We start from the raw sequence: 12,761 nt of genomic DNA on the forward strand, positions 1-12,761 counted from the left end.
ATGCAAATGATGCTCTGCAAAGTGAAAATTCCGCTGCAAGTAACTCTGCTGAAATGGGCTGGTTGCTGGTATTCTTCTTCTTCCAGAATAAAAGGTGAACTGACACCAATCTGCCACCAGTTTATGGGGGATATAAGAAAAATTACAACAACTCTTACAAACATCTTTCGCATGAAAGTCAAATACACACTGGTTTTTAAATTATCTATAAAGGTCAAAAGCTGCTGGAGCTAAACAACTATCACTTATTTCATAAAATGTTGGAACCATTGTCACTGTGTAGCTTTTGTGACTTTACAGAGTACATTTTTTCATTTACTGTTTAGAAGCATAAGGGAGAAGCAATTTTTTGATATTTTTGAAAAGTTAGTGGGCATTTTGTATTTTACTATATAGCTGTGATTACCAAGAGGGATATTGTTGAAGAACCTAAAAACCTGCCTTTTTTCAAGGCAGACAGAAAGCAGGGCTTATGTATTACAAAAAATACAAGTGAAATAAATGATTGCAAGCATTAACATGGTACCTGAATAAAACTTCTAAAAAATACATATTATTTGGGTCACACAATCTAGTTAAATGGTATACTATCTTCTTTTATATATTTCAGTTTATTCTGATCTACATTATATATATTTTGAATACTCGAACACATATACTAATCAGAGTAAATGGTCCATTCTGAACCACCCTTCGCTCGGGATTACAGAGCTGAAAAAGATGGCCAATTTTTAGAGCACTATTTGTGAGGACGTGACCAAGTAAAGTGACATCGTCAGTTCTTTCTACCACTTTTGGTCTTCTCTTGAGTTACTTTAACAGTCTCCTGTGCTTCCACTCCACACAAACACCTTGCAAGGTCTTCACGAGGACACTCCATTCTACTGTGTGAAACACACCTTCCCAATCAAAAAAACATACATACGTATTCCAGTAAACTTCTAGCTTTATCTGTCCTATCACAAACACTGAATATCATCTCTTGTCTCTTTCCTTCCAGGAATCCAAAACTGATCCCCCCTCCCAAACATATTTCACCTTTTGCTGATTACAATCAGTGTTAAGAGGGGGTGTACCCTTTGAAAAATGTGATGTTCAAATACTAGGCCTGTTCAAAATGTATCCAACCTTAATTCTTATTGTTGAACCAAACAATGGTATTGGGGCATTCATTCTCTCTGTGTCTGTAGGCATATTTAGTGTGCATGACTGATTATTTTTTCATGACTGTGGAAGCAACAAGTCTGTCTAACCGTTGGCAAGCGAATGCGTGTAAGTGGTAGTTGTTGGATTTTGCATTGTGGGTACTATAACAGAGAAACTGGAATAACATTACTGCCTCCAATTTTGTTTTAAGTTAACAATTCTCAAGTTGAAAAAAATCAACAAGTTCCTACAAGTGTTTGGGGACGAAGCAATGGGTACCACACAGGTAAAGACGTGGTACAACTGCTTCAAAGACGGAAACTCATCAGTGAAGAGTTGAAGCACGTTTAGGTAAGGCATTCAACATTAGCAAATGCAGGTATTATTGATCATGTAAGGGCCCTGGTGATGCAAGAAGACAAATCATGATCAGAGAACTTGCAAATAAGGTTAAAATTAGTACTGGATCCATTTATTCCATTTTAATAGGATACCTGGAGTTCAGGAGGATCTCAGCAAAATTTGTGCCAAAGTTGCTAAATTTTAGCAGAAGCGACTTCATTTAGAGATCACATAGAACATGCTTGATCACTGGTTACGAGTCTTGGGTTTACAAATGTCCAAATTTTCAGATAATATGCAATGTACAGCACTTTTTGAAATGCCTACTATCCCTCGCGCACTTTCAGTCGACGATCATCCAATACCGCTTTGTGGATTTTCTTCACCATTTCTGGAGTCGTCACCTCATTTGGTCGACCACTGCGATGCTCATCTTGGTAGCTCGTATAGCCTCGTTTAAAATCTACTACCCAATATTTCACTGTTGTCAACGAAGGAGCAGACTCTCGCAAAGTAGAATCGAGCTCAGCTTTAATATTGGTTGTGCTGAGGCCTCTCCAAAGCAAAAAATTTGTAGCACATAGCAATGATCAATTTTCTACATTTTCACAAGTTCAATTATAAAGTTCACTGCTGATGGCTGCCAAACAAATACTAAACAATGTGGTGTCTTCAAACTTGAAACATATGCTTCATAGATTGTATACTTTCTAATCCAGAGATATTTTTCAACAACAACTGCCATATCTCGGTCAGGCCGGGTACTTATGGGACCACTCTCATATACTGTGCATAGCAAAATAGCACTATCCAAAACAGTGCTGAGGTAGCTGTGGTGCACCATGGGCCACAGATGACAGGGGTGAACGATGGCTGCACAGATGTGTATGGGTGAACAGATGTGCAACTGCTGATCAATTGACTGCCTAGATGAACCAAGGGGCTACCAACAGTGTCTCCTCAATGACCATTCAGCAAATATTGCTGTGTACATGTCTCTCCAGCATATGCCTGGTTTAAGTACCCATGCTGACTGTTGTTCATCAGCAACAAAGTGTGGAATTTTCATGCCAATATCGCAACTGGATGTCCAATGAGTGGCGACAGCTGGCCTTTTCTGATTTATCATCTTTTATGCATTTTGGCAGTAGCAAGTGCCCAACCACACTGCTAGCCACTGTTCACTAGGGCATAGACGTCATCTAAGTATTTCCTCAGAGGAAATTATGTTGTTCAAGGAAGACACAAAAAAATAATTCTGTAACAGTAGATTACACCAGTTTTTGTACAGTTCAGAATGGTAATCGTAACTATCAGTTCAGCTGTCAACATGAATTTCAAAAAATCACAGAAACCAAGTAGATTTGAATTATTAAAAAAGTCAATACATAGTATTAATGCTCTACAATAATATTTATTTGAACCAGCTTTCGACCTATTAAGTCATCATCGAATAACTTAATTAAGTTATCTGATGATGGCCTAAGAAGCTGAAAGCCGGTTCAAATAAATATTATTGTAGAACATTAATACTGTGTATTCAAATTTTTAATGTGTCTATGTTCCTCCAAGAACAGATGGAATATTTCATAAATATCTGAATTAACTTAATTTTGATAAATGACAGGAAAAAACTGGGGTCACTGGGGAAATTGCTTATAGGAGTAGTAGTTCCTTTAGCCAAGCTGCTATATAAAATTCATAAACGAACAGGAAGCTTTTGAAAAGAAATTTAAACTCTAAAACTGCGTGCATTAACTGAAAATCTGAAATATTTTTCAACTGTTGATGGGTTCTCTCAGGTGCCCAGCTGGATATGATCATCGGATGCCCATGATAGTTCGGTGAATAACCGTTCTGCCATCATCAGGTGGTGCTAATGCAATGGTCTGTCCACTCTCTGCTGTTAGTATTTATCCCTCGTGGATCAGGTGCAATTCTGTGTACCGGCTGCGCACGGTGTATCGAGTGGTGGGGAAAGCGGAGGCTGCGGTATGTGGTGGTGGGGGGCTGCAGTATCTCTTTGATGGACATGGCAGAAAGATCTCGTATCTGATTGCACCGTGGCTCATTGGTAGAGCTTAGTACTGATATCCAGGCCTTACTGAATTGGTAACCAGTGTCCCTGTTGATGAGGTTGTCTGTTACGATTTCCATGGCCTCTTTGAAGATGCAGTCCTAGTAATTATTTGTGGAGGCCAATACTTTTTTATCATCATAATTCGCTATGTGTCCAATGTTTATGCAATGTTCTGCTATGGCAGATTGGCTTGGTTGGCCAAGGCAGTGTATCATTGGTGTTCTTTGCATTGATCTTCCACTCTATGAACTGTTTGACCGATATAGGATTTACCACAGCCACATGGAATATCGTATATGCCCGCTTTCTTGAGGCCGACATCATGTTTCACCATTCCTAGTAAGGCTTGCGTCTTAGCTGGTGGTCACAAGACTGTGTTGATCTTATGTTGCCTCAACAGTCTCCCTATTTTGGGCTACACACTGTCCGGTTTTTTTTTTTCTCTTCTTCCGTGCGTCTTCATCTTGGTCCCTACTTGGCTTCCGCTGCCGGAAGGCCCTTTGGATTTGCTGGTTGCTAAATCCATTCTTGCGGAACACAATCTCCAGTTGTTTGAGTTTTGTCGACAGGTTCTGTTTTTCCGAGATTGTATGTGCTCTGTGTACCAAGGTGTTAAGCACTCTGTTAATCAGAGCTGGATGGTGGCAGCTGGAAGAACATACATACAGGCCAGTGTGTGTGGCCTTGAGATACACACTGAGACCTAGCGAGTCATCTGACCTGCACTACATGAGGACACCAAGAAACGGTAGTTGTATATCTTTCTCAGTTTCCCTAGTGAACTGTATGTTATTATGGATGGAACTTAGATGATGTAGAAATATTTGTAGTTGATCCTTTCCATGTGGCCAGATTACAAATGCATCGTCCACACATAGGAAGAAACATACAGGCTTCAGTATGGCAGTTTCCAGGGCTACTTCTTCAAAACTCTCCATGAATAGATTTGGCTACCCCCAGAGAGAGAGCACTCTCCATGGCCATTCCGCCACTGAAGACAAAGTAGGTCGATGTTAGCACATACCTGAAAAGTTGTATCAGTACTGCCCTGAATTTCTCACTGGTTAAGTTGATAGAATCTTCCAGGGGAACTTTCGTAAATAGTTATGCGACATCAAAGCTGACCATGGTGTCGGATTCTTGTAAAGTCAGCTCCTTTAGACAGCCAATGAAGTTGGTCATATTCTGGATTTGCCCAGAAGCAAACCTGCCAGATGCTGTGCCAGGGGGGTACGTCGGTGGCCCTGTGTTCCTAAGTAACAGTCACACCCCGCCTTTGTGCATCTTTGGAAGGCCGTATATCCTCAGTGCTACCGCTGAGCGTTGGCAAAGTCTCTTGATGTCCTCACCTTGAAGCATGCCACTTTTCAGCAAGTCAGAGGTGCTTTGTTGTATCTTATTAGTCGTATCTGTTTTAATTTTCCGATATTCCGGATCGTCTAGTAATTGCAGCATCTTCTGTTCATAGTCACGTCTGTCGAGAATGATATTAACATTCCTCTTGGCAGCTAGGAGAACAACTATAACTGTATTTTCTCTGGGTTATGTAGTACTGTCCTTTCCACTCTGGAGATATTGCTCATGACCATTCTTGCTCTTGAAAGAATCCGGCACATTTCCCTCCTGAGTTCTTCAGCCTTGTTGTCTGGTAGCCCTCAGATAGCCTGTTCTACTGAAGATATTATTTCTATGAATGGGAGAGTTGGAGAGGTTGGTGCAAAATTGATCCTGTTTTAAAGTACGGCTATAGTTGTGTTGTCAAAAGGTTTCCCTGCGAGAGTGATCATGGTGCATCATTTGGTCTCTGTTTCTTCTTGTGATTTGTCAGGTAGCCATGCAAACTTAGGTGTTCTGCTTCTTCGCAGATTTTGAGCACGTCCAGTCTGCTTGGGCTCAAGTGACACCACCCACCCGTTCCCAGGTGTATTCTTGGAGCACAAACGATAATTTTAGGTGAAGGTGCAGCAGCTCCTTGATGTTCTTGTCAAGTTGTTGTCTGGTGTAGGCTGGCTCTCTGCTAGACACGATTCACTGCAGATTTGCGTATGTGATGTACAACTTTTGTGAAAGTAGTTATGGTGTATTTGTCCCTGCACCTTAACAAGAAGGCAAGAAAACTTAGCAAACTTCCTTTCTGGTTTCGAAGCTTATCCAGCATCTCCAACAGATGGTACATGTCTTCCCCGTAGAGGTTGGTGATCTGAGGCTTTTCTAGCTACTGTCATTCTTGAGAGACAGATGAACAGAAGATGCTGCAATTACTAGAAGATCCAGCATATTGCAAAATTAAAACAGACCTGACTAAGAAAATACAACAAAGCACATCCAACGTGCTGAAAAATAGTGTGCTGGAGAATAAGGACATTAAGAGGTTTTGCCAACACTCGAAGGTAGTACTATGACATATGGCCTTCCAAAGATGCACAAAGATGGGATACAACCTATAGTCAGCAGCAGAGGGCACCAATGTACCCCCTGGCACAGCATCTGGCAGGCCAGTTACGACCCTTCCTAGACAAATGTGAGCTCCACATCGGGAATTCGACCGACTTCATTGTCCGCCTACACGAGCTAACTTTAAAAGAATTTGACATCACTGTCAGCTTTGATGTCGTGTCACTATTTATACAGGTCCTCCTGGAAGATTCTATTAACTTAATCAGTGAGAAATTCATAGTAGTACTGACAACTTTTCAGGCATGTTTTAACATGGACCTACTTTGTCTTCAACAGCCAATACTACGGGCAGACCGACAGAGTGGCCATGGGGAGCTATCTCTCTCTCTGGATGTAGCCACTCTCTATTCATGGAGAGTTTTGCAGAAGTAGCCCTGGAAACCAATGAACTGAAGCCTGTATGTTTCTTCCAATATGTGGACGACACATTTGTAATTTGGCCACATGGAAAGGATCGCTACAATCTAAATTCCATCCATAACAAAATACAGTTCACTATGGAAAACAAGAAAGATGGGCAACTATCCTTCCTTGATGCCCTGATGCGACGCAGGTCAGATGGCTCACTAGTAACTGTGTGCACCACAATGCCTCACTCACTGACCTGCACCTATATGCTTCCAGCAGTCACCATCCAGCTCAGCCAAACGGAGTGGTACACAGAGCACATATGATCTCAGACGAACAGAACCTATAAATCGAACTCAAACACCTGAAGACTGTGTTCCTCAATTATGGATATGGCAACCAGCAAATCCATAGGGCTTTCTGACAACAGAAGCCCAGTACGGTCCATGATGAAGAACAAATGGAAGAAGAGAAAAAAAGGCTTGGCATTTCTACCTTTTGCAGGCAACGTGTTGTCCAAAATAGGGAGGCTATTGAGGCAAGATAAGATCAATACATCTTCTGACCATCGGCTAAGATGCGAGCCTTACCAGGAACAGTGAAATACAATGTTGGCCTCAAGAAAGCGGGCGTATACAAAATTCTGCGCGGCTGTGGTAAATCCCATATTGGCCAAACAGTTCATACAGTGGAAGATTGATGCAAGGCAGCCAAGCCCTTCTGCCCTAGCAGAACATTGCTTGAACACTGGACACACAGTAAATTATGACGAGACAAAAGTACTGGCCTCCACAAATAACTACTGGGACTGCATCTTCAAAGAGCCCATAGAAATTTGTGTAACAGACAACCTCATCAACAGGGACACTGGTTACCAAACCAGTAAGGCCTGGAAACCAATAGCAATCTCTATCAAGGAACACTGGGCAAGCAGACATGATCATTCTGCCATGGACCTCCTCCCCCCCCCCCCCCTCCCTTTTCACTCCCTTCACCTACCACAGCCTCAGCTTCCCCCACCACCAGATATTCCGCACGCTGCTGGCACACAGAATCACACCTGGACCTGCAAGGGATAAATACTAACAGCAGATAGCGAACAGACCACTGCATGCGCACCATCTGATGATGGCAGAACCGTTATTCTGCTGTAATACCATGGGCATTCGAAAATCTTATCCTGCTGGACATCCGAGAAACCTTCAAATAAAATAGATGCCAGGAAAGCCTCAGATCACATTCTTTTCAACTGCTTGAATGGTATTTTTGTTACTTTTGAAGATTCATGAAAGTAAGGGAATGATGAAAACATGATATGATTTAGAAGTTTTTTAGAAATCTATGCTGAAGTTAAAAGAGAGCTAGATGAAACGTCAGTATTATATTGCTAGAGAAGGCCGAAATGCCCGCTATAAGCTCACAAAGGATGGCGTGAGGTCTGAAACAGGATACGTAATGAATGCTATAAAGAAAAGTACGTAGCTTCTGGAATACTTAACTTTAATCCATCATTTGTATACATCGTTCTTGATGAGACATGCTTCATACGATAACTATCAATTGCTATGGCACCTTGCTAGGTCGTAGCCATTGACTTAGCTGAAGGCTATTCTAACTATCTTCTCTGCAAATAAGCGAGGCTTCGTCAGTGTTGCACCGCTAGCTAAGTCGTCCGTACAACTGGGGCGAGTGCTAGTACGTCTCTCGAGACCTGCCGTGTGGTGGCGCTCGGTCTGCGATCACTGACAGTGGCGACACGCGGGTCCGACATGTACTAATGGACCGCGGCCGATTTAAAGCTACCACCTAGCAAGTGTGGTGTCTGGCGGTGACACCACAGTCAGGAAGTGAGATTTTCTCTGTCAAGACCCACAACCAAAATACATTTTGTATTCTCTAACAGCAAAGTAAATGACCTGTTAACAAAGGAGCCATGTGATATACAGTAGGGAGTTCTACAATTGTTTCATTAACCAAATAAATAGCTTTTTCTCCACAAAATGATATGCACTGACATTGATCACTGGACTTTGTTCCTGGAAAATGTGGATGTATGTTACAATAAGTTTTTTCAATATAGTTAGTCTCCCTGATGCATAACTTTTCTCTTACTTTTCCAAATTGCATGCCATGCTGCTAAGAGCACATCTCCAGAATTTCTCTTTGTAGTCTCATTATTAGCCCCCTTCTTTATATTATCTTTTTCATCACTGTACTTCCAGGGTTCACTGTCTATGGACTTGTTACTTCACACCTCCTGAAATCTCTCTTTTTTTATATAATTTGCATTCATTTGCTAGTAATACAGTCAACTTTCACGAAATACTTACTTTTCTGAATGTCATATACTGCATTCTGTTCCAGCCAAGTACATTCTCAGGTAATGTGCAAGTGATGGGACCTCCTTCCACACCTTCAATTCCTTTGCTTTGTGTAACTTTAACACTCTTCTTACATTTTACAGGTACAACATTATTTTTCACCTGTAACTCATTACTCTGTAGCTTTTATTTTCATGATTAATATTCCTCTAATTTTACACCTCACTGGAAGAGTTATGAGAAATAAAGTTCTGTACTGGTTAATATTCAAGATGCTAAACATACTAACCTTTGTTTTCTTCAGAACTAACACCACCTCCATTATTAGCTGCTGAAGATATACTAGTGTTACTTAATGTGGATGAATTTCCAGCATTTGTTATCCCTTTTTTAAGAACCTTCTGTTTATGTTTATTGCCTGAAAAATGAAAATTTGTACAACTTGGGCAACAAAAGTAATATCTCAACTGAAAGACAGTAGAATAGAAGCATGCAAAATGTGACATGCACTTATGGTCAATATAGACAACCTAATTACTCAAGTACTTCCTACAATATTCTACTGTTCACTTTAACTTGTCCATGTACTAGTAAGTGCACAATATCCCATTTGTAAACAAACCAAACAGAGCTCCTATTGTAGCTACATCAAACATTAGCAACGTAAAGGCCTGTAGTCATGCAATGCACCAAGTTGCATTTTACAGTTTGCACAAACAGATCTTGAGGGTCCAAATCTATAGTGTGTTGTAGGGAACGTGCTGATCAATCACAGCTGTAGCTGCCAGTACTTCCATAGTATAAACTGAGCTCTCACAGCAGTGCTGGCCTGATAAGTGCAATGGGAAATCGCAGGAGCTATATTAGTCGAAGGTCACAGTGCACCAATGTCGATGGTGCACAGTCTGCCCATCAGATGGATGGCTCTGAGTTAACGAGGGTTTACCTTCTGGCTTTTCTCTAGCACTGCAGTATCCCATCAACCGTGTAGAAACAACTAAGGCAAGAGATAAGTACCCACAGTTTGTTTAAATTTTTTTTTGTCATAATGCTTCAGCTGACTCAACAGCTCAAGCCAGTCAAAATGAAGATAGAAATTTCAAAGTTTTGACCTGAAAATTGCAGTGAAGACACTGTAATTTCACAAGCTTAATTGATTTTAAATCAATTAAGTTTCTTAAGTACATAAAAATGATGAGTAATAATGATATGGCAACAGAGATAAATATAGTGATGTGCAGACATATAGAATATAGTCCTGACAATTATGTCTGTTCACTAAATTTCTACTGCCAGATATCAACTTACTAGTATTACGAGGTAATGAAATAGGTACCACATTTAAAAATCATACGGGGGTCAGGTTGACAAAGAGGAAATTTGAGAAAATAATGAAATATACCATCACAGAGCTGAACATTGCTTAACTTTTCAGCTTTTTAAAATTCTGTCATTGTTTTCCAGAGCTGGGAAAACTTACGCAATCTGAAATTCAAGCAAACCGCAACTAAGTTCCATGCATTATACTCCTTGCTATTCAATTACACTTTATGGAAAATAATAAATTACATGGTATTATATGAAAAGGTTAAAGAACTTTCTTTTCTTGTTTAATTTATCACTTTTTATAGGCCACAGCATTCATTAATGATATGTGAACATCAAGAAATGCAAGTTGTGATGGTACTAAGCAACTTAAAATATGCCCAGTTCTCAGTGGCACACAACACAATGTAGCAGTAGATGCAGTTGTCAACATACATTCACAAGTTCTGAAGTTAAAATATGAAATTTACATAGGTCATGTGCTATCTAAATTATAAATACCAGCCAAATGTGTCTGCAGCTGCTGTGAGGAATTCACGACGACATCACAGACTTCACACCTCAAAATCCTAGTCTTTTCATCACGAGTGAATGTCTGCCCACTGCTTTGCAACTGCTTCAAAATTTCTTGTGATTTTACCTAATTAACACAGAAACAGTCTATTACTGGTTTTATGCAATGAGTCTCAATGATACTATATCAACTACAGAACCATCTTCATGTAGTTCTTAAAAATAAAAGCCTTCATACTCTAATGCCTAACCTACTTAATTGTCCTGCAAAGATACCCTAAAATCACCCATTCAAAATGCTACAAAGTATGCAAAACGTATATTACATAAGTGGTATTAATAATCTGATATGGTCATCGCAAATGGGGAGAGGCAGTAACTTAATCTCAAATTCTACACTGAGTCTTAAAAAGGAGGTTGAGAAGTTAAAATTTCATTTTGGCTGCTTCCAGTCCTACTTCTCTTACACATGTACCCTCTAAATATGAATAATCAGTATTCAATAACGGCTGTTCTTTCTTAAGTCTTCTCCTTTTCACAATGTTTATTTCTCACTCCCCCCCCTCAGAATTTCCTTGAGGAAACCAGTAGCTCCAAAGTCTCAAATGCTGTGTCTCTGTTACTGTGGATCCAACTATAATTATGCCCACCAAGTGCAAGAACATTACTTATCTTCAATCTAGAGGGGGCGTTGTGACTGGGGGACGGGGAGGGGGGGGGGGGGTGATGGTGAAGGCATGAGGGTGAGAACAGAAAGGGGGGAGAGGGAGGCCTGAAGTTTCTACTGAATTCCACAGCTCCATTTCCTGTCTACATCTCATACCTAAAAGTAAAAGGTGTCAGGAGTAAAAAGCACAAATAGAGCCTTGCTGCATGTTACAATGATGAAGAAAGACTTATCCTTGAATTTCTGAGGATATAACAGTTCCCCATTTACATATTTTCTGGATAGAATTATTAATGACAAAGATGAAATCAAACAAAGGTAAATCCAGGATTGAAGAATGACAATATTATGAAAACGGTAGACTGTTGCTCACCATATAGAGGAGATGCTGAGTTGGACACAGGCATAGCAAGACTGCTAAACATTTGAGCTTTCAGCCAAAAGGTCTTCTTCTAAGATACAAAACACACACACAATCACATAAGCACAACCCACATAGATATGACCACTGATTCCGGCCACTGTGGCCAGACTGAATTGTAACAGCATCTGATGGGACCAGGAGTTCAGTATGGATGGTGGGGGTCAGAAGGAGGCTGGGCTGTGGAGGGAGAGGGATAGCAGAGTAGGGGTGAGAGAGGGTGTAGTGCTGTTTGTGGGAGCATGTAGGAACATGGTGGGCACAGTTTAGGGCTGCTAGATGCAGTAGGAAGAGTATTTTTGGATTTCGGGAGGGGGGGGGGTGAAAAAGGAGAGAAGTGGAGGAGGGGGAAAACACTAGTGGGTGCATTGATGGAATAGAAGGCTGTGAAATGCTGGAGTGGGAGCAGGGAAGGAGATAGGTGTGTGAAGGACAGAGACTGGCAAAGGTAGTGGGGACGGGGGAGGGGGGGGGGGAGGACTGCCTGATGTCACGGCAAATAGGATATATTGCAGGGAGACTTCCCACTTGCACAATTTAGAAACTGGTAACTGGTGTTGGTGGGAACGATTCACATGGCACAGGCTGTGAAGCAATCATTGAAGTGAAGCATGTTGGGTAGGTCAGCATTTTCAGCAACTGGGTAGACCAGCTGTCTGTCTGCCACAGTTTGTCAGGGGCCATTCATGCAGACAGACAGCTTTCCGGCTGTCATGACCACGTAGAAAATGGCACAGTGGCTACAGTTTAATTTGTAAATCACATGATTGCTTTCGCAGGTAGCCCTGGCTTTGATGGGTTTGTGATGCCTATGACAGGACTGGAATAGGTGACAGTGGGAGGATGAATGAGATAGGTCTATTGCATCTAGGTCTATTGCAGCTACATGAGATATGAGGGTTGGGAGCAGGGATGGAGTCGAGATGGACAAAGCCACTGATAGGTTTGGTAGATGGCAGAATACAGTTTGATATGGGTGGGGGTACTGATATAGCTATCCTTGAGGTGGAGGTCAACATTGCAGAATGTGGTTTGTTAGTTTGAGGAATAGCAGGTGAAGTGAATGGGGGCGAAAGCTCTGAGATTCTGGAAGAATGTGAACAGTGCGTCCTCACCCTTTTCATCCAGACCACGAATATG

At 41.2% G+C, this 12,761-nt stretch overlaps 1 protein-coding gene across 4 annotated transcripts in view; it reads right to left on the reverse strand.

Moving 5' to 3' along the window:
- LOC124777478 (zinc finger protein 346-like) overlaps positions 1 to 12,761 on the reverse strand; it is a 146,685-nt gene that overhangs the window by 16,269 nt on the left and 117,655 nt on the right. For all 4 annotated transcript variants that reach the window (XM_047252913.1, XM_047252912.1, XM_047252911.1 and 1 more), the window contains 2 exons: positions 10,522 to 10,660; positions 8,984 to 9,112 (listed from right to left, as the gene is read on the reverse strand). In XM_047252913.1, the coding sequence (XP_047108869.1) occupies positions 8,984 to 9,112; positions 10,522 to 10,660 (268 nt within the window). The remainder of the gene's footprint in view (positions 1 to 8,983; positions 9,113 to 10,521; positions 10,661 to 12,761) is intronic.

This window comes from Schistocerca piceifrons, chromosome 2, assembly GCF_021461385.2.
Source record: "Schistocerca piceifrons isolate TAMUIC-IGC-003096 chromosome 2, iqSchPice1.1, whole genome shotgun sequence".
NCBI lineage: Eukaryota > Metazoa > Arthropoda > Insecta > Orthoptera > Acrididae > Schistocerca > Schistocerca piceifrons.